Raw genomic sequence first — 21439 nt, forward strand, 5'->3', positions numbered from 1 at the left:
CTTTTAATTAATCACCCTAGTAGTTTATCACATTTAAACATTTAAAATTATTTAAATTAAATACATTTAATAATAAAATACTATTTTATTTATTTATTTATATTTTTTAAAAGCAGGACATATATATAATAATATATACTGTATATAATAATATATATTTATATATATATATTTATATTCTGTCCATAGTGGAAAATTAAAAGGATTCTTCTGTCTTAAGGCATAAAAAGGATCAATAAAATGTATTTCCATTAGTACATAAACTACGTAGTTAATGCAAAGAAAATATATTATTATCAAACGTGTCAGTAATAAAAATTCGCAGCATTTTTCTGTCAACAAATTAGTCTTAGGTGTGTGTGTCAGTATTAATAACATCATGATGAACTTTAAAAATGCAAAAAAAAACTCCAGTAATGAGATAATAACCTCAGTGTGTATGCTAATTTTGGTTATGCTTATGAAAATGTCTTAAAAAAAATAAAGATGAAGATACAAGAATTACCAGCAAACATACGGTGAGCAAGAAACACAAAATATTCTTTATTAAATATACAAAATTTGTGAAACAGAATTGCATCACGGATTGTAAACTTTCCAATTTCAAACACTACCTTAAGCACTTTCCACCAGCTACACAGTCGAGGACAAAACACAATCAGTTTAAATAAAAACTTTGTAAAATGGAAGACATGAAAGAGAGATGCTTATCCTTGCACTTGGCGAGTGTGTGCCGAGTCACATGTAGCATGTGTCTACAGTCATTCTATGCACTTGATATTGCGATCGAACAGCAGAGCTGAGATGACAGCATGGATGTTTTTTTTTCCTCACTGGCTGATCATCGTTGGTGGAGTGCTTGAATCACAGAGCGATCAGAAAGTGCAGAACGGTGTACAGTAGATCTAACTATACCGACATCAGACAGACAGGTACAGGTACCGATTAAAGTAGTGCAAGAACATCCACGAACGCTGTTAAAAGTGGCATCATATCAGAATACTTTATGGTGTATCAATCTGCTCCATACGTTTCAAGGCTTTGTGTTATTTTTATTTATTTTTTTTGGCATTTCACAGGAAATCACTGTTACTACTCACTTTTCCATTGTATGCATACAATTTATTTTTGTACAGTGACCTAAACAAAACTTTAACAAAGCTTCAGAAGAGTTAAAAAATAAAACTTTCAGTGAACAGATGGCTTTTCGTTTAGTCGAATCCAGCCCCGGACGAGTAAAACAAACAAAAAAAAGTGCTTAAATCTTTCATGAATGTCTGAACAGAACAAAAATAAGGCAGCATTTGGCATTTCAACACGGCATATATGCTGTAAAAACGTGGTATATATCCCTTTGTAACACCTGAAAGCTGTAGCAATATGCGTGCTGGAGCAGAAGCGTGATGTGACACACGGACACCGAGGGAGGGGAAGTCAAGTACCAGCATGTCGCAGGCATCTTCTCAACGATAGCGCACATGTGGGAAGGCAGGAGCATGAGATCAGAGGAGCTGTGATGGCTGATCTTGATACTGACTGGATACTGTCTTCACCTGATAACACTGTGACCCCATACGAGAATCGGTTAGCTTATGTGGCTGAGCAGTATGGGTACATTTTCAAGGCATGCCCATAGAACCGAAAGAAGAAGAAGGAGAAGGAGGAGGAGGAGGAGGAAAGGAACTAGCAAAAGATAAACAGCACTGTATCGTGCGATGGAAACGAAACCATTCACTTGCTGGCTAAGAACACTTTTGAACATTCATGAGCTACAATCAGTTCCCAGTAAATGTGCACGAGACGAGGCTGAACATTTGGTTTGGAGCTAGTCAGAGCACTCGATGTTTATAAGGGAACAACTTGTACAGCGTCAGTCCAAAACAGGAAGTACACCTTCTGATTCTGCAAGACGTTGGGTTGATTTCGCTCCTTCAAGGCAGCTAAACATCAACCCAAAGCTGCTGCAGGACACACGTTCTGATGTGTAGATGGTTCCCCTCATGTTCCACCACCCCACAGGACAAAAGCCATTCATAAATTAATCATTCTCAGGTTCCTAAGTGCTGCCTTTGGACTTGTAATTTGGTTTCTGCAACAATAAAAGGCCTTGAGAGAGTGAAATCAATCTAAGAGCTGATGGTCTGCTGCAGAAAGGCTCTCCTGGATCTACACTGTTATGGACTGACACTCTACATTTCTCACTCGTGTGATTCTGTGATTGAAGTGATTGGTGAGGTGAGGAGGAGGAGGAGTCGATGTTTTTTACCATCAGGATCCCCCCCAAAAAAACATGGAAGCATCTGGGTTCTGAACCCACCACCTGGCTTTGTGAACCTGAAAACAACCTGAGGAACACGCTACATTCAAAACCACCTCGGACCAAACCCTTTTTTTATTTTTTTCGTGTTTCAGTACAGTAAAGCATGCCAGCTGGAAAAACGCCGCCTGGAAATCTCTCAGTGCCTAAATATTTGTATCAAAAAGGACAGCATAGCAGTGAAAAGACTAAAGAGCTGTGGTGGAGGTTAGAGTGAACAGATGCGGACTGAACTCCAAACCCTTCCCCTTGCCCCCCCCCCCCCACCCCGCCACTTTCGTCACTTGAACTTGGATCCGGAGCGCACTTGTAGGAGGGTGGGCTTCTGCTCCATGATGCGCACCAACAGCGTGTCAATGTAGTCCTCCAGATCTCTGACCTGCGGCTTCAGCTTCCTTAGCTCCACCTCCCGCTTGGCGAGCAACAGTTTCTGACGCTCAAACTCCACCTTCTGCCTCTCCAGCTCCGCCTCTCGCTGCACCAACAGGGCGACCAGATCGTTGTGGGTCAGGTGGTAGTACGAACCGGCGCCTTCTGTCAGACACTGAAAGGAAACGAGGAGAGGAAGATGAATGATCCTGCTGACGGCCTTAAACACACACACACAGTCTTTATACCTTAACCCCATGCTGCACCTTCTTCCTGTCTGTGTCCTGCTCGCTGAGCTGGCTGCTTCTCCCGGGGTGGATGGTGGACTTGAGCTTCTCCAGGCCGGTGGCCAGCACTGACCGCTTCTCCTCAGCCGTGGCAGTGGTGAGGGGCTTCACTGGGTGGGGGCTGGGCGGGACAACAACAACAACAGACACATACAGTACACACAGTCAGGTATTACAACAATAGCACTGCATGGCTCTGGTTGATATACTGGAGATCCCCACATGTGTCTCAGAAATTTAGTTTAGGGAAGTGAGATTTTCAGAATAAAAGCCTCAAAATGGTCAATTTCTCCCTAGTTAGCCGACTAGTGGCTTAAACAAAAAGCTGCTCATGTCCAATCATTTCTTTGAAAGCACCTGATCACAGCTTTTAAGAATTAACCCCCCCCCCCCCCCCCCGCTCATTCTATACATGATATTTGTGTTGAAGCTAACAACTAAACGATCACACAGGAAAGAGAATTTCCTGTGTCAATGACCTACATTAAAAGGAAATCTTAGATGACTCACTGCGACAATGTGCATCTTTATGATTTTTCCAGCTCATGCTTTGCTTTTGATTTAGTCATTATTTAACCCCTTCTTTATCTGAATGAATCTCAGGGATTCACACCAGATGTTAACAGAAACGTTACTAAAAACAACAACAATCCCTGTTTCTCTTCACCTTCAGGATCGAAGCAGGTTAGGCAGGTGTAAGATTCTCCATTATAGGAAACACTGGTGAAAATTGACTTAATTGCATGCATGTCAAACATGTAGAACAGTGTTAAATGTGTTATTACCCTGAGGTGAAAAGGAAATGCTATCGGTGATAAAACAACACCTTTCATCCCGTTTTTGGTTGAGATTTTGGCAAATGAGTGTGTCTGTGTGAGAACACACTGGCTCAGTGGGGTGGGGGGAGGTGGAGGTGTGTGTGTGTGTGTGTGTGTGTGTGTGGGTAAATATGTGTGTGTGTGTGTGTGTGTGGTAGGAGTCAGGGCAAAATAATAACTGCTAATTGGCTTGAGGTTTTGTTTCCCCTCCCACAGCCAGGACACACACACACACACACACACACACACACACACAAGACACCTGCAGAAGAGTCCTGTTAACACCGATGTGTGTGTGTGTGTGTGTGTGTGTGTTTTCAACAAAGTGATGAAAAAGAGAGGGTCACACCACACAGGAGAAATCCCCAGAGAGTCGGCACAGATGAAAAGCAGGCGGAAGCAGAGTGGCAGAAGACTGACAGGAAGTAGGAAGTAGGAAAAAAGTGCTTCTTCTCCACCCTCTTCACTGAGCACGTGCAACCTCACCTGTTCTGCTGATTGGCTGCCTGCTGCTGCTGCTCCTGCTCTGGTGCTGTGCTGGGTGGCATCCATGCCGAAGCGCTGGCAAAGGGAGGAAGGGCAAAGAAAGCTACAGGGCCGCTACTACAGTCAGGAGTGAGAGAGGGAGCAAAGGAGAAAAGAGGAGGGAGGTCGGGGCCTGGCTGTGCTGAGGACGACTGCATGGCACCGGGGTCACTGCCAAAAGAGGGCTGGAGGAGTCCGTCAAAGGCAGGAACCAGTGTGCCCTCAGACTGGGTGCGGTGCAGCGGAGCATTCTGCGGCTGTTGGGCTGTGGACGACACGTCACCGAGGATGTCAGGTTGATATTCTGCACCTCCTTCACTGAGCCTCTTTGGATTAAAGCCCATGGAAGAGTCCCTCAGTGCAGCGGGGAGTAAGTCGTCTCCTGTTGTGGAGCTTGGCTCAGGTGTCGCTGCCTCATCCTGAGTCCCATACAGAGATTCTTCGGGATCGTCAGTTGGGCTGACTCTTCTAGTAGATGATCCGGATGCATCTGTGGAAAAGAGCAGGCCTGAAGCAGCGTCGGTGGTCGTCGCATCACCGCAGAGCGTGGAGTTTGCAGAGTGTAGCGTCTCATCCGGCTCTGAGCACCTGGAGGACGGGTGAGACGCACAGGTCTGGTATTCCTGCGAGTCCACGCTGACATACAGACTCTGCAGAAAGCTGCTGGTGCTCTGGTCAGACGTCTGAGTGTGCAGAAGAGTGTTGCTAGTGTCTTGGTTAGGACCGTTTGCAATGTGGCTAATGTTGAGGAAATCACTAAAAGTGAGAGAGAGCTGCTCAGCATCCGGAGAACGCTTCTCGTCTCCAGGAGAGGAGGTTGTGATGTGCACTGACGGCAGTGGAGACGTGGGTTTGTCATTTGAAGCTGCAGGAATCATCACATCTGTGTTACTGAAGACAACTACGGATTCATCTAGAGTGTTTTCATCAGAAGACAGGATGGACTCAGGGTAAACACCATCAGACGTGTCCAGTATCTGAGCATCTGCACCGTCACTTCCTGCCTCTCCTGCAGTGCTAACAGGTGGCGGCTGTGTGAACAGCGATGACTCCTCCGCACCACTCACACCTACTTCTCCTCCGCCACTATCCTCATGCTGAATTACAGTTTGCAGCACAACATCACTCAAAGACCTGTCAGCAGTGTCATCTTCCAGTTCTAGGGCTTCTACATTTTTTACCACGGCTGACTCGGAGGGTTTCTCCCAGCTGAGGACGACGCTGCTTTCAGCCTCCTCGGAGGAAGAGGCAGAGAATTTATCAGAATGAGAGGAAAGACCGGACAGAAAATCCTCTTCTGCCGAACTGCCGAGACCTGAGGAGCTGGCATCAGGAGAGCCGCCGCTGCTGGGTTGTATCGGTGAGATGTGACCGGGAACGTGGTGCATGTTAGTGTCAGTTAGAGTATTAGTAGAGCTGCTGTCTTGTTTAGTTTCATCCAGTTGTGCAGAGTTAGTGGAAAAAGTTTTACTCTCAAAGCTTTTGTGTTCTGGAATCGTTTCAAGGAATTGTGGGAAAGCGTCAAAGTGGCGCATGTTAGTGCTGGGCACCGTGTGTGCTGTGAACACAGCATCCGGGCATGGTCGCTGATGTACTGCTTCATTCACATTTGTGTGTTGATGGGCGTCCTTTAATGCTCCTTTGTGACTGCAGTGTTCCGGTGGATGGTCAGCGGCTGTGCTTTGCTGTGTTTTGCAGTCTGTGGGGAGATTCTCAGGAGACTGCAGCCTGCCAACAGCAAACGCTTCAAAGCATTCTTCCAACTCTGAATGCAGCTCCTCCGCTGACATGAAAGGGTTGGGTGGCTTCTGGAGCAAAGGTTTCTTCCCCTCTGTGGGAGTTGGAGGAAGGGGTCTTCTCCTAAGTCTGGCCATTGCTTCGCTGCTGGGGTCCACTGTGGTTGGATCTTCTTGGGTCAGATTAGGGTTAGGCTGCGGAAAGAGTTGAGCTATAGGGGGTCGGGAACTGGAAAGATAGGGCAGAGGAGGCAGCGTGGGTTTTAGCTGCTGAGTGGTTACCATGTCTTCATAGAAAGGGTTTTGCTGGAGGAGAGAGAAGAAAGGGTTGCAGGGGGAGATGGGAGGCGGCGTGCTCTGTGAGCGGTAGAAGGGGTTAGTGTGGTGCAGTGTGGAAACCAGAGAGGCTGGATCTACGGGGGGACCCAGGGGGTGGTGAACAGGTGGGAGAGGTGGGGGGTGGGGGTGAGTGCTGGGCTCTAGTATAGGTGAGACCACCAGGCTGTGAAAGGAAGGGCACACAGTCCTCATGATTAGTTAAGATTGTGCAAACAGCTTGAAGACTTCCACCTCTGTACATGTGTATAACTTAACTATTTGAACCTACAAATACTGAACTAAGGGCCCTGTGAGTTAAAGACAGTAAGCTGTAAACAACAACATTTTATCGCCATTTATGGTGGACACCACCAGCTCACCAAAGACCCTTTCACACTGGACAAAAATCCCCAAAGGTGCACTGACAGAGCTCCAGCTCTGATGTAAACCTGACATCACAGCAGCAATGCTAAGTAAGTGTAGCTTCTTCACCATCTTAGCCAAAAATTCTATTAATCTCCATTCAAACATCGACCATTTGGTGCTGGAAATAATAGATCTACCAGCATCTCTGCTGCTTTTTACTGTATGTTAGCATTAGCTTCGAGCTAACATTTGGCAGTGGTAGAACAGCACAGGAAGCATACAGTAGAAGTAGCCGGTGAAACCAAAACAACAAATTCAAAGATGCAAAAATCGCACAAAAGACAAAGCGTTGTTACTTTTTGTGACCCCCTTTTACAAAACTAGGCAACAAGAGAGCGACAACAAAGCATGTGAGAAACACCGATAGATCCAGCCTGAGGGCACAGTGCACAGAGGACCATCGATAATAATTGATCATATATGCTACTACCGGTCTAAAACCTCACTGCCGTTGGCCCGTGGTCATTGATGGAACCGGGTATAGTGATTACTTAGTGCTACTGATGCCAATTTGGCACATTGTGTGTACTATGGGTCCAGAACAGCTGACCTCGCTGTAATCAGCAGGTGCTCGTCAGTCCAATATTTTGTTTACGTGCTGTGCATGAATAAAACTATATACACTGAGAAAAAAAGACAATTAAAAGCAGCTGCTAAGGGGCTTTTGGATTAAAGATTAATAAGACAATATAGCAACAACTCACCAGAAGGGAGCAGTACAGTAGAAAGTGACACCCACCAAAATAAATTACCCACTTAAGAATGTGCCTGTGTTAGAGGTGGAAATGACACACACACACACACACTATAGCTGCTTACACAACACCCACACACAACCTGTAAGAGAACAATCCTTATTCCAGCTCACATCATCATCTTTCCAATGAAATTGTCGTTATTACTGGACCATGTTACAGCTTCCACGAGGCCTCAGTTTGATGGAGCTAATTTCACAGGAGCAGCACCCCTCCTCCATCTGCATTGCAGATACCTGCTGTAACTGGAGACTGAGACCAGGAGGGATGTGCACAGAGGCTGGAGGCAACTTCTAGCTGGTACACAGCGTAGAGGTTTAACCCCCTTGTGTAAATGGATGCATTTGTATTGAAGTTGTTTTTGTTAGAAGCTTCATGGCTGTGTGTAGCTTAAGCTCGAGCTAGACGTGATTAGCTTAGCATAAAGACTGAAAATGGCTTGCCTGATTGGGTCAAAAATATACTACCCAACCCATTTGATAAGGGAAGTCGCCAGATTTGGTGGCATCTGTGCTGGAAAGCGGCGAAATCTGGCAACCTACGCTTAGAGTTGTAGACTCAGGAACACAGGGCAGGTAAAGGAACTTTTCAGGTAAAATCCTAAACTATTTTAATTAAAAACGTCTCAAAAACATACCTTCATGCCCTCATTTTTTACCAGAACACTGAGACTAATGACACAGACGGCTACAAACAGGCACATGCTGGCTGCTTCTGACCTTGTGATGTAAATGATATTCATGCTGAAATGATAATTCATCATCTGTTGGATGTAGTAACAAATGAACCTGTCGGTGTGTGATTAGTCCTCTCTGTGATCACGGTGTGCATCTCACCTGGGTTTGCTGTGTGAGTCCTTCGATCCGAACCATCCCTTGTGTCTCTCCTCCGTCCCAGCTGAGGCCTGTTCAGACTCATCCCTGGACTGACTCTGACCCTTCCCTGCAGACTCACTCCTCCCATGTGAGAACAAGTTCTTCCTCTGCTTTTTCCCCTGGACCTCCGACTCAGTGGAAGCAGAGGACGACGAGGCAGCTTTTAGCTCTTCTTCGCCGAGCATAGGACCGCTTTTCTCCAGAGCCGCTGCTATGGCAGCTTTCTCCTCCTCGTCGGGTTTGTCAAAAGACCAGCGGCGCCCGTCTCCCGCGGCGCCTATGGGGAGGTCCTTGGAGGCCCGCGGGCTGAGGTTCTGTAGCGACACGGAGAGAGGCAAAGACTTCTGCAACAGTCCCAGGCCTAAAGAACCTGCAGGTTTTCCTGAGCCTGGGTCCAGGGGCTGGACGTTGTTAGCATGGCTTCCATTAACACGAACAGTGGGCCGAGGCACTACGATGGTGATCTCACCAGCCTCATCACCAAACTCACATTTAAAAGAGGAGGACTTGGGCGACGTGTTTGCTGTGTGCTCTGCAAAAACAGGACAAAAGAAAAAAATGAGTAGAAATCAGAGAGGAACACAGAGAAAACAACTGATGCAGGCAATCAGCGACTTTACTAAATTAAATTTGCAGGCAGCTTAATCAGGCGATAAAACCTAAATGGCTTTGACAGTGTTCAAAACAGGATTGATGTGTGTCTCTGGCAGACGTGGCTGTAAGAATAAATGGAAATGGATTCATTTAGCTTTGTGACTGCTGAATCTTTTCTGTTATAATGAGCAAATGCAGTTCTCTGCTTTGCTGCGCAACAATCTCATCAATGGTGCTCTCCAAACAGGCGATAATGTAATAATATAGATTCCCCCTGAGGGGAAGCCATGCCTGCATAAAGCCTGTTTGACATTTAACATATGGCTTTCGCTATGTAGGATTTTTACTTAAAAGATTAATAGTTTTTGCAAAACAATTATCAACTAAGGGGATGCAGAATTTGAATGGAACATCTTTAGCTGACTGTAGTGAGAATTTGGTGTTAAAGGTGGACAGACAAAAGAGTATTTTAATAATTATTATAGTATTTTGTCTTTATCAATTTGTCCCACTGCTTCTTTTTTTTAATATATAGAGGAAATAAGATGATGTCATTTTCACAGAAACAACTCGAAAGAGTTCAAGCAATGAGGTAGCTAGCTTAGCCTAGCACAAAAAAGGACCACACACATATCTAAATATTAAACATGAAGCTCTAACAGGCAATCAACTAGCTAGCTAGTTAGCTTAGCTAACCACAAAACACAAAGACAGGTGAAACGGCTAGCTACGGTCAAACCACAAACAGCACTCACAACTGTGAAGAGCAAATGTAGACCTGTGCTAAGCTTAGCTTAGCACAAACACTAGAAATGGTAGAAAACAATCCAACAACCAGCTGTCTATCAATTCACTAAAGACATGTGTCACCGTCGAATGTTGTAAAAGACCTGAACCTGTGCAGTGAGTTGAATGGAGACTCACCTGGGCTGTTATCTGCTGTCAGGTTGCTGCTGTTACTGGGTGAGTTGGAGAGATCAGAGACCACCACACTGATACCAGCCGTGGGACTGAGGCTCCCGCCCCGCGACGACGATTCACTGCTCTCCGAGCCCAGGGAGGTACTGGAACGAGTGTCGGATGATTTCCTCAACTTTCCTCTCAAGAAGAAGGTCCTCATCTTGCTCCGCCGGATCTCGCCGCCCTCGTCGTCCTCGTAATACTCCTCTCCGCCTCCATCGCTCGGCAGTCTTTGGCGCATCCTGACCAGAGACCCGTATCCGCCTGGCAGGATGGAGGAGCAGTCCTCCTCGCTGGACCTCCTCTTTCCCTTCATGCGCTCCTTCAGCTTGCTGAAGGTGAAGGCGCCCTTGTCCTTCATGACGAGTTCGTACATACTGGCTGTCAGGTTGTTTCGGGTGAACTGGACGTTGACCTGGATGTCTCCCCGTTCCTTCTCCTTCTTCCCGGTCTTAGAGTGCAGCCTGAACCACCTGCAGAGACCATGCAGATGAAATTAACAGAAATTAATTAGGTGGTTGACAGAAACACACAAAAGTGAATAACTGTATTGTTTTTATGAATGGGGCTAATCCTGTCCTGTCCTTGCATGGGGTAAAGAGTGTGTGTGTGTGTGGCCAGACAGGCCACAATACCTCAGGGAGGCCCTGTTGTCTCTGTCATTACAGGCCCGGTAAGCAAGAACAATGAGGTACAACAATGCTCATGTGTGATTTACCCGTAAGCGCCCTACATAAATAAATATGACCGAAAACACATCAACCCAACTGTGAATTCCTTTAGTGGACGCACTTCTTAGAAATGTTGTGTGCACGGGTAGGAGGAGGAGGAGGAGAGATGCCAACGCAGTTCACCACAAGGTGACTCATGGGGAAGTCTCCTCTGCTCTGTTGTGACTGGTTTAACATAAATGATATGACTGAGAGAAATTCCCCCGGTTAACAAGTGTTTCTGCTGCCAACGGGAAATCATCAGCGCAGCAAGGAAGGCAGAAAAAAAGAAGCTCGAAACCATTAGCTGCTTTTAGATTCTTCACTTCTGTGCTGCTGGGCTATTTACACCTCATACCTCAACCACATTGGGTAACACACACACACACACACACACACCCACATTTCAAACTTCACCATTTATCTAACCAAACAGCTTCCTCATGGGGTTAAAGACAATTATTTTTTTCAAACTTGAGAAACTGTGTTAAGTTGTTCTGCAACTTATTGCACGATATATAAAAAAAAAAACCAACAGGATGCTCATGAAACAGCTCGTTGAAGTGTTGAGTCAACAAGAAAACCTAAATGTCACGCTCGGGAAACTCTAAATGTGCAACTGAAGAAAGTAACAAGAAAACATTTCCAAAGGTAACACATGAAAGAAAAGCGAGACAAAAGCAAACCGACATGTAACCTCACACAGCGCTTATCTCAGAAACCAGGCAGCCTTTTATTTCCCCTTCTATAAATGTGACTGTGCACAACACAGCGTGCAGACACCCTCTGAAAGCAGGCTGCTGCAGGTGGCATGTTTACATTTCTGCTGTTTAAATGAAGTTTCAAATTGTATGTTGTAACATGACATGAAGAATGTGCCAGAAGCTGCTATGAGGATAAAATGAGATTAGGTCCTTATATTAGCATGTTAGCATGCTAACATGGATGTTTTGTACGTAAACACGAAATCAGAAACCTGCATTCCACTCTCTGAACACAGACCTGCTATATTGTGGTCGATGTAGGAAAGGAGACAGGAAATTTCTCTGCTCCAGCAAAAACACTGGTGTAATTGTAGGCTGCATACAAGTCCTATAATTTACTGCACAGGCTGTTGTGTAATCATCATCATCATCATCATCATCATCATCTTCCTGTTGCCGACCTCAAATTTAGCCCTGAAAAACACGCTAACACCCGAGGAGAGTGCCAGTGAAAACAATTAGCAAACAAACTCCGGCACAACTCTGAGAATCACAGCAAACGAGCAGGTGGAGCCCAGCAGACTTTTTTATAGCTCGGCAGAAACAACGATGGAAAGATGCCACATGACCGCGTTGTTCTCATTTACAAACAGAGAGATATAGGAAGGAGTGACGCCTCCCTCTTTTGTTAAATCAGTGTAACCGGATTATCAAGCAAAATGTAAACAGCTTTGTTTTCTGTCTGACGTCTTCTGGGCGTTTCTTCGCTTGCAGCCTCTTTCTGCTGTCACTAAATCACATTACTGCCACCTTAAATGCCTGTTAGGTGTGGACTCAGGTTTCACATCCATGCTCCAACAATAGTATCAGTCCTCCTCCTCCTGACAGCCAGCGTCAGCCAACTCCCTGTAGCCAAGGTGGGGTTCACATTCCAAACACAGGACGAGGGAAAGTAGGAGTTTGCGCTCGCATACTACCATCATTGACACATGCATTGGTTGTAACTTAGGAGTAGGGTTGGGCGATATTGGCAAAAAAATGAATCACGATTAATTGTGGCATTTAACCGATAACGATTAATTTGACGAGTAATTGATGACTATTGCACTTACTTGTTATTGTCTCTAAATTGCCACATTTTGCATTTGTGTGCAAATCCACCTGCGTTAGGAGTCCAGTCGGAGTTCAATATTTAATAACAACAAACATTTAGTTACTATGGCAACAAACAACACTCCACGTGTCACACCTAATGCATGACACGTATGCATGCGCGGCACTATATACTAGGGATGTCCCGATCCGATCACATGATCGGAAATCGGGCCCGATTACGTGCTTTTGGTGGGACAGGTCCTGGGTTCGAGACCTCGATGTGCTGCGTGTGTGAAATCTCCCAGTGTGGCGGCACACACACACACAGGCCTGTCGCGATAAACAATAAATCAATTAATTGCACGATAACTTTAAATGGGCTCGATAAGTTTTTCGGCCGCGACAAATTACATTTGCACGCTTGTTTGTTTTCCTCTCTCTCTCTCTCGCTGTCAAAGAGGCTGGATGACAAAAGGCGTCACTCGGTGCGTCGTAGCGTATAAAGTGTGCAAAGTCCGGCCGTCAGATTTAATATGTCCCGCGGCTTCTGTCTTAAAATGTGTCAAACCAACAGGTAGTTATTATTTTTTTAACTCATTGTGTGACGTCTACGGGATGTTCTGAGCAGACCACAGTCAGCTCGCTGTCTGCGTCGCCACGGTGCGTCACAGCGCTGCAGGGCTTGGACGTTACAGCAACACAGAGAGCTGTGAAGCTGCACAACACTGGTTCAACACTTCCACACAATTCACCACAAGACTAAACATGCTTATGAATACAACGTGCCATCAGAGAGAGTCCGCGTTGTACGAGTGAAGTTCTCTGCCTTCTCACTGGCGGCACTCGCGGCAGCGCCACCCAGTCTAGTCCTCTCGCCCAGTCCTCTGGTGCCATCTCTGCTATTTTATGTGTTTCTGTCTACATGGTGGCGTTTTTAAAATTCGCTGATGCGCATACACACACGCAAACGCGTGCGCACACAAACACATGTGCACACAGGTGAGCCCACTCCCAGCAGCAGGTAGAGTGCGTGTTGTTTGGCTCTGTTGCTCATGACGTGCTAGTTGGTTTGACTTAACTCCATTGACTATGCTCAGATAAGCCATGGTAATAGGCCTACCACTACTCATAATAATAATATTAATATCATTAATAACAACAATAATAATAATAGTGTTGATAATTGGGGGCCTTTCCAATGTTAAATGTTCTTTAGAAATTAAAGTTTATTGATCTTTGAAAGGGTGTACTTGCATTATATGTCATTATCATTATGTTAGTTGAACATTGATTTGACAATATTATCACTTATCGCAATAATTTCTCTTGGCAATTAATCGCCCAGCAAAATCTGTTGTTATCAATTGTTATCGTGGGCTCACATGTGCGCGCTTGCGGGTGATGGTGAGAGTACGTCGCGAACAAAAATGCGTCATCATGACGAGGCACTAATCGCAGTAATCGATAAGTGGCAAATATTAATCGATGACAGTTTTTCTGACGATTAATTGCACACGATACGATTTTGCACAAGCCTACTTAGGGGCCAATCTTCTTTAGTGTTCTGGTGTGAACATGCACAAGTGCTATTTTTTAAAGTTTGACACAGAAAAAGACACAAAACATCTTCTGCTTTAGGAGATGATGACGTTAAAGACCTATTTATGTGTGTGTGCACCTGTGCTCCTGGGTCATGTGACACGTGAATAACCCTGACAATGAAAGAAAAATCTGAGTGTACACAAACAGACAAGAGGCCTAAATACAGAAACTGCTACACAGACAAAAGCAGCAGCAGCAGCAGCAGCAGCCCACATTCTCCAGCAGAGTACAGTCTGTTACCGAGGAGGACCCAGTTTCCCACATGCATCATCCCACACAGACACTGTTCAAGCAGACTGAGCCAGTGAAGTAAAGCCGTTTGGATCCTGAACCACCAAAAGAAAATACCTCCAACAGTCTTCAAAAACAAATGTTCTGCCTGCTTGTTTGGAATTTCTGGGAGTCTGCACAGATCTTTATTGTCATAAACAATCCCATTCCAGAGCTGCAGAGCATAACGGCCTATCTGCTTCCCCATCTTGCAAAAACAGGAAATCACAACACTCCACCCTATCCCAGCCTGACACCATCTCCAAATCTCCCCTCTCCACTGATCCACGGAGGAGGAACAGACGGGGATGTTTCTTTTCCTAAAACTGCAGACTTCGTCTTATAACAACTGCCAATCCCTGAAAACTGCCCTTTAAGACAGAACAGGACTGAAATTATGCTCTCAGCCCATTTTATTCCGTGCTGTATGCACTCGGCCTCTGTTAGCCTCTGTGGGGCTCTGTGAATCTCTGTGGCATCAGGGCCAGACAGAGGAGTGAAATGAAACTAGTGCCAAGAGCGCAGGGGCTGTGTCGACTGTGGAATTCACCAAACATGAAGCTACTCAGAGTTATATCACCAAAGGTACACTCAGTACTGAGGAACACTGTGGGAGACCTTCAGAGAAACACAAGCATCTGAAGAAAACGTCACATGCTAGGATTCTTCTTACCTTAGCATGCTAAAGGGCCACTCAGAGGACAGCTGAGGCTACTGGGAATGTTCTTTTGACCTAAAAATCTTTATTAGTATACTAGAAAAGGGCATTTCCTGAAGAAAATGCAAGTTTGATTGCTGCAGCTGAAGGATTGCTTTGAACGCTGATGTGAAGGATTGATCTGAATTGCTGGAGAATCAGAGCTTTGTATGCCTCTGTGAGTCAGCCTGTCACCATGGTAACAGCAGAGGAGACCTCAAAAACCACTCCAACTTTGAGAGCCTGGCGTGCAGAAAAGATTCAGAATTAGAAACTTCTGAATACAAGTTTGTTAGAGCAGCATCTAATGAGCGTTTTAAGACTAAACGGGAGTCTGTAGCTTGAAATTTGTAGGAGGAGATACATTTGGCAGATGACCCAGAAATGACCCAGAAATTGCCGTAGCAACGGCAATCAAACTAATAAGAGTTTGATTGCCGTTGCTAGGCAATCAAACTAATTTTACAAAGCCCCCATATCTGCTGCCTTCTCTGATTTACAAAGACAAAAAACTGGCAAATCTCCCTCATGTCCACCTGATAGAGTTTTCCCGTCGTCACCTCAGCAATAGAACTTCCTCCACTGGCCCTACGTGATGGCCCTGCCTCTGACTCACTCTCAGAATCAACCTCAAATATAGATGGAGATAGATTGTGCTTTACTTTTCAATTAACAACCAATATAAGTGAGCTTTAAAATATATATATCATCAATGAAATAACATCAGCATATTTTTGATTTAACACAGTGGTCCTTATCTGCTACATCAGTGTTTCCCTGTTCATATAATGCACCACTGAGCTGAAATTTTGAGCTGAAATTCACTGTGTCCACTCAGGACACCATAGGGAATACACGCATTCCAAAACTCTTTCAAAAGTGCTACGGTGTGGCGGGGGCGTGGCCTCAAAGTTGACCATTCACCATTACAAAGAAACACTGTATTTTCTGCAGTACCACCAATATACTTCATGCAATGTGGACAAAATCCAATCCAATCCAATCCATCTTTATTTATAGAGCACCTTTTAAAAGACAACAGGGTCAGCCAAAGTGCTGATCTTACAGTACTGCTATCTTACAGTACTGCTATGGACCCGAGTCTGAACAGATATATATGCTAATAGGATGATACCGTCACAGCGACAGACACAACAAGGTCCAACGAAAACCAATTATACAGAAGATAAGTGAAGGCAGTCCACAGCGGCCCATTAAAAAAGAAGCAGGGTAAGTTAGGTAAGCACTTCATTTGGTTCATTTGTAACCAAGTGGACAAGTCCCATTACTTCTATTACAATGAAATAGGTCAACAAAGCCTCCAGGAGCCCTGTGGGTAACGCCGGTAATGTGTCCTGGATTCCTGCCTTCTCAGCAGACAGGCGGCGAGAACCCACAGCACATTCCACATCTGGATACGATGAGCTCTAACCTGACCACTAACTTCCCTCGTAATGGTTTCATACAAGCATTGTGCTGAAAACATCACATCCCCACACACAACATCAGGTTTAAACTGAACACAACGTCTTTACATGCATCTGTAAACATGTGTTGACCTGCAGAGTGTTTAAATACATTCTTGCTTTATTTCCTGATAAAAAAAACGACTAAAGCAAGGTGAGAAGATCTAAAGCAAAAAGCATGACAGTGCATCCACACACACACAGCAGATAAAAGCATCCTGAGAACAAGGCTAGCTACAATACTGTGTGCCTGCAGAAGCTGCAACTAGTAATACAGTGTAATCAGCTTTCACATGAGTTCTAGCACACTGAGCTGGTATTATACAAGCCCATCTTATGACAAGTTCAAGGACAACTTCAACACTACAAAGAGAGGCTGCTGGCAACTTTGTGTCCAGATGCTTCAGGGTTCTGCTGCTTGTAAACAAGAGCGAAATCCCTGGATTAATGTGAGGTTGTTGTGAAAAGGTAGATTAGATTTTTGGTGAAATCCAGTACGTTTTGTGTTATTTCTACTTGGAAAGAGGACAGTGGAGGGTGCTCTTTAATGATCTACCAACACAGCAGTACACACAGCTCCTCCCAGGTTTGTGTCTATGCAGAAGCAGATTGACCATTTTTGAGGTGGATCCTGGAAAATTTCTGCGTTTGCGACTGTGGGCAAAGTTTAGGTCCCCCACCTCCAACCAGAGACCAATAAACAATCCGAACACCGGGGACAGCCACAGTCTCCAGTTCAGTGAGTTTTCTGAGTACTGCTGGTGGACGACCTGGAAAAGGTTCACAATGTAACAGGAGTACACAGCTGCAGCAGGAAATCAAGAAAATTCCACAACAGCAGAGCTCAGGACAACACTCCAGTCCGCAAGTCCAACATCCACCCACCTGATTTAACCCTTTAGATTGATACCTTCTCTACAGCAGAGTCCAGGGGTCGCCATTGATGCTATGACCTCTCCAGGCAGACGGGCTGATGAGGGTGATGCAACAACACAATGACTTGAGGTATACAAAGATGAATCCGATGCAGCTCCACAGAGCATGTTTCCAAAGAGCCAAGCTATATTTATATTGTCCAGCATGACTTGACAGGTCACAGCGTTATGTAACCTATACTGTCCATTAGCCTATATACTCTGTCCAAGCTGCAGCTGCTGAAAGTCTGTCGGCTTTTAGCAGAGGAGTTTTCTGGATGTACATCTCACACACACACACACACACACACAGTCTCCACTCTGCAGATGGAGCTTCAGTCCTCAGGCCTGAAACATCACAGGTTAGCTTCCTACAGATACACAACACGACAGAAGTGTAATATAAAAAAATTCCTAACATTAGCCGAACCACCCGACCAAGAATCCCTCACATGCAGCAGAAAAACTTGATTATGAAGCTTCTATATTCAGCAAACAGCATTGCAAAATACATTTTTCTGTTAGCATCATGGTGTGCTTGTTGTGCACTTCCTCCTGACAGACCCTGTGGGGAATTCACCCAACGCCCACCTTTCCAGTAATCTGCCATACACCAGTAACATGCAAATACACCATCACGGCCACCACCCGAGTAACGCCAGCTGCTGTTCTCATTTTTATTTGATGGTGAAGTTGCGGAATAATCAAGCACTCGTGAGTTTGACACGTGTTTTTGGTGTCGAAAAGGCTAATTTAAAGTCCAGATCCAGGTGGAAGCCATCCGACTCATTGTCTCCCAACATAACTAATAAGTCCAGATTTAAAACTCATCCCTCATTCCCACAGACTGTGACGAGAACATGCTGATTCAGATGTAAGCTCTATGGAACATGATGAATCCCAGAGAGAATAAAACAAGTCGGAGCAGTGCGGAAGAAAAGGCGACAGAAAAATACAACCTGAGGCTCCATATATCACAGCAAGGCTGCCACCTCCTCTAAGAAGCTTTATTAGAGCTGCTGAAATGAAAGAACCTTGGCAGGCCTTTGGCCTATACACACTTCTGTCCTCCACTTATGTGAAAATAATTCTAACCCTCCCACCTCTAACATGAAAGTCCACAAATATGTGTGTGTGAAATGACTTTTACTGAGTTGAGGTACATTTGTGAGTCCTGTTTTTCATCCCCAGGTCCTGCTTTTATCACATTTTACTGCCAACATCCATCTCCATACACAAAAAACTCACCTTAAACACACCTAAAGAACCTATTATTACTCTATCACAAATCACAGTTTGCTCTAATGGGTGCAGGCCCCAAAAAAGGCCATGCTGAAAGAGAAAATACACTCTAACCCTGAAAGACTCAGTAAAAAAACATCAAATCTTCCATTAAAACCAAAGGAGAGCTGGATTTCACACCTCAAAACTTGACTAGACATCTGCAAAATGCAGCTAGAATCCATGAGGTCACATTAATGATGATGACAACTAGATTTAAATCCTAATATTTACTTGGTCAAAGTTTTAATGCTGCTTTCTGTTCTGCTGGATGTTTCCTATCCATCCCCACCGACAAACACACACACACGGGGAGTGTTGACTCTGAGAGGCGTCGCCATTGACCAGCACAGATTCACTGAATACCACATGGAGACACTGAATGTACCAACACACCAATCTGCTGACACATCATCATCATCATCACAGGCTGCCTCTAACCTTCAAGTGACCACCTCCAACAGGGCCGACAGGAGCAAGGGGACCGGTTCCCCTTTCGTCTCATATTCATCATGGTCGGGTTGGTAGGTGGAGGTAAAGACAGCATTCCAGGAAGGGGTGGGAAATGTAAACATTGGTTTTTGAAACATCGGCAGTTACATTCTGAATTGAAAGAAGTCTGTTTTTAATCACTACTCAACATACATTTCAAGTTTGTTTTCTGGGAGGTGTTGCAAGGCATTGTGGGAAATGTAGGAAACTGATCGATGGTGTGTCAGCGGCGGTTTGCTCGAGAAAGTTAAGGATCCTTCTGGTGAGAGGCAAGAAATGAACTAAACATTTTCACAACAAGCGTCTGAGGTGATGAAACTGAACCGTTTACAGTGGTGTGTATCAACAGTCCCACCACTTCCTGTTCCCGTTTTTTGATTACGAACACAGACTACTGCCCCCTGCTTGTACGGAGAGTTCACGCACACATGAAACCCGTGTTCTAACTGTCTTTGTGGTGCATTTAAGTGCAACCAGACATCCTAAATACGAGTTTCAAACTTGCTCCGATGACTTGTTTATCACCATGGAACTCGCCTCTTTATTAGAGTGGGTGGGCTGATGTAAAACAACATGTTATGCTAAAAATACCTCGGAGCTTTAGGATCATGAAACTGCTGCTTAATCCCTGGATTTGGGACAGGCATTAATCTCCCCTTTGCTCTACGTCATGCCTCAGCTATTGGGAAACAACGCGTTTAAGAACCCACAACAAGCATCTCATGTAAACATTGAGGAGGAGGCGGTTGGCGGCCATGTAAGGGTGGGTGCTGGGGTTCTAGAAAGAAGTTGTGGGGCCTCAAAGGGGAGTGTGATGTTTTGGATGTGCTCAGAGTTAGTTTGGTGTGTCTGTGGTGGGGGGAGGAGGAGGAGGAGGAGGAGGAGGAAGAGGAGGAGGGTGTGTCTGCAGGGCCCTGATGCAGCACAAGAGATTTGACAGCTGTGTTTATGTCTCACAACAAAGTGTGCAGCATGTAAAGCAGCACAAAAAAGCAGCCTGGAAGATGGTGTGTTCAATGACCAGAGGCAAATGAAGCACATGCATGGGAATTCTGCTCATGTTGTAGCCCCAGCAGCATGCCGACACACACGCATACACAACTATGACACACGCAGACAGTTTAACTTACTCGTTTTTCACGTATCTGGTCTCGCGGAAGACTTTATCCAGCTGGATGGCAGCCTGGCCGAGGAACACGTCCAGTCCGATGAGCGCACGGTGCATCACGGTTAGGACTAGCTCGTTGCTCCCGGCTGGGTACTCGCTCCGCCCGCCGTTCTCCAGCACGCCGGGTTGCAGCTCGAAGGAGCACTCCTCCTTCCACTCCGGGTCGGTGGTCTTCTCCGCCACGCAGGTCGAGTATTTCTCCTTCCCCAGCTGGATGATGGTGTACACGTCGCTGGTGCCATGCTTGCCCTTGCCCCGTAAGCCTCTGCCTCTCATCACAGTCACCTGGACGTGTGTCGGTACCCATTTCTGGTCCTCCTCTACGCTTAGTGAGGACATGTCCCCCCCCTCCAGACAGACAGGCCGACCAAACGACCGACCTGCCGCGCACACCGAGACGAGGCAACACCGGGGGAGAGGAGGAGGAGGAGGAGGAGGAGGTGGAGGAGGAGGTGGTGTCCGCCGCTTCCTCCCTGCTCTGGCTGCGCACAGTCACATCAGCTCCGGGGTCGGCGGGCGGTGCCGCATTATGGCCGTCTGTCGTCTCTGCAAAGTTGCCGTGGTTGCCGGTTGTTTCTTGCCCTCTCGGCAGTCTGCTCTGCAGCAGCGTCCGTCCCCGCACGGCGCGTCCCTGCCTCTCTCCCCCGTGCCGTCCGGGCCTTTCTGCGGGCAGCGACGTCACGCCTCTCCTCCTCCTCCTCCTTCTTCTTCTTCTTCTTCTTCTTCTGCAGGACAAGGAAGTTCAGTCAGCACCGACACATGGCTGCACGTACAGACACCAACACGCACCTGCGCCGGAGTGCAGGGCGTGAGGAGTCCCGGTGCTGTTATTCAACCACAGCTACAGCACCCCCCTCCCCTTAAAGTAAACTAAAAAGTGTGTACACACTGCAGGTATCCTGATCCAGGCCTCAAGCTGCAAAACAAACCACCAACAAAAGGGGACTGAACACACACACACACACAAAGAGAGAGAGAGAACTCTACAACTGATCATTCTCTTCACTTTATCTGCCTATAAAACATCAGAAAAACACTTTTATGATGTCACAAAGACCTT

At 45.8% G+C, this 21439-nt stretch overlaps 1 protein-coding gene across 2 annotated transcripts; it reads right to left on the reverse strand.

The window, feature by feature from the left end:
• Positions 1-523: 523 nt before the first annotated feature.
• On the reverse strand, positions 524-21160 carry rab11fip5a (RAB11 family interacting protein 5a (class I)). 2 transcript variants are annotated; one of them, XM_028395140.1, is made up of 6 exons: positions 20342-21160; positions 9945-10453; positions 8388-8958; positions 4278-6554; positions 2953-3094; positions 524-2861 (listed from the first exon to the last, which is right to left on the reverse strand). In XM_028395140.1, the coding sequence occupies exons 1-6, from the start codon at positions 20716-20718 to the stop codon at positions 2598-2600; spliced, it is 4140 nt and encodes a 1379-aa protein (XP_028250941.1). In that variant the 5' UTR covers positions 20719-21160; the 3' UTR covers positions 524-2597. The 2 variants fall into 2 exon arrangements, with proteins under 2 accessions (XP_028250941.1, XP_028250940.1); XM_028395139.1 differs by having other exon boundaries at positions 2935-3094.
• Between the last annotated feature and the right edge of the window lie 279 nt (positions 21161-21439).

This window comes from Parambassis ranga, chromosome 22 (genome assembly GCF_900634625.1).
Source record: "Parambassis ranga chromosome 22, fParRan2.1, whole genome shotgun sequence".
NCBI classification, from domain to species: Eukaryota; Metazoa; Chordata; class Actinopteri; family Ambassidae; genus Parambassis; species Parambassis ranga.

Coding starts and splice junctions, on each gene's coding strand:
- rab11fip5a (XM_028395139.1), bottom strand. CDS start 20,718: ATGTCCTCACTAAGCGTAGAGGAGGACCAGAAATGGGTACCGACACAC. Junction 3,095..4,277: donor GCAGCCAATCAGCAGAACAG/GTGAGGTTGCAC, acceptor TGTCCCGCCCAG/CCCCCACCCAGTGAAGCCCC. Junction 2,862..2,934: donor AGGTGCAGCATGGGGTTAAG/GTATAAAGACTG, acceptor GTTTCCTTTCAG/TGTCTGACAGAAGGCGCCGG.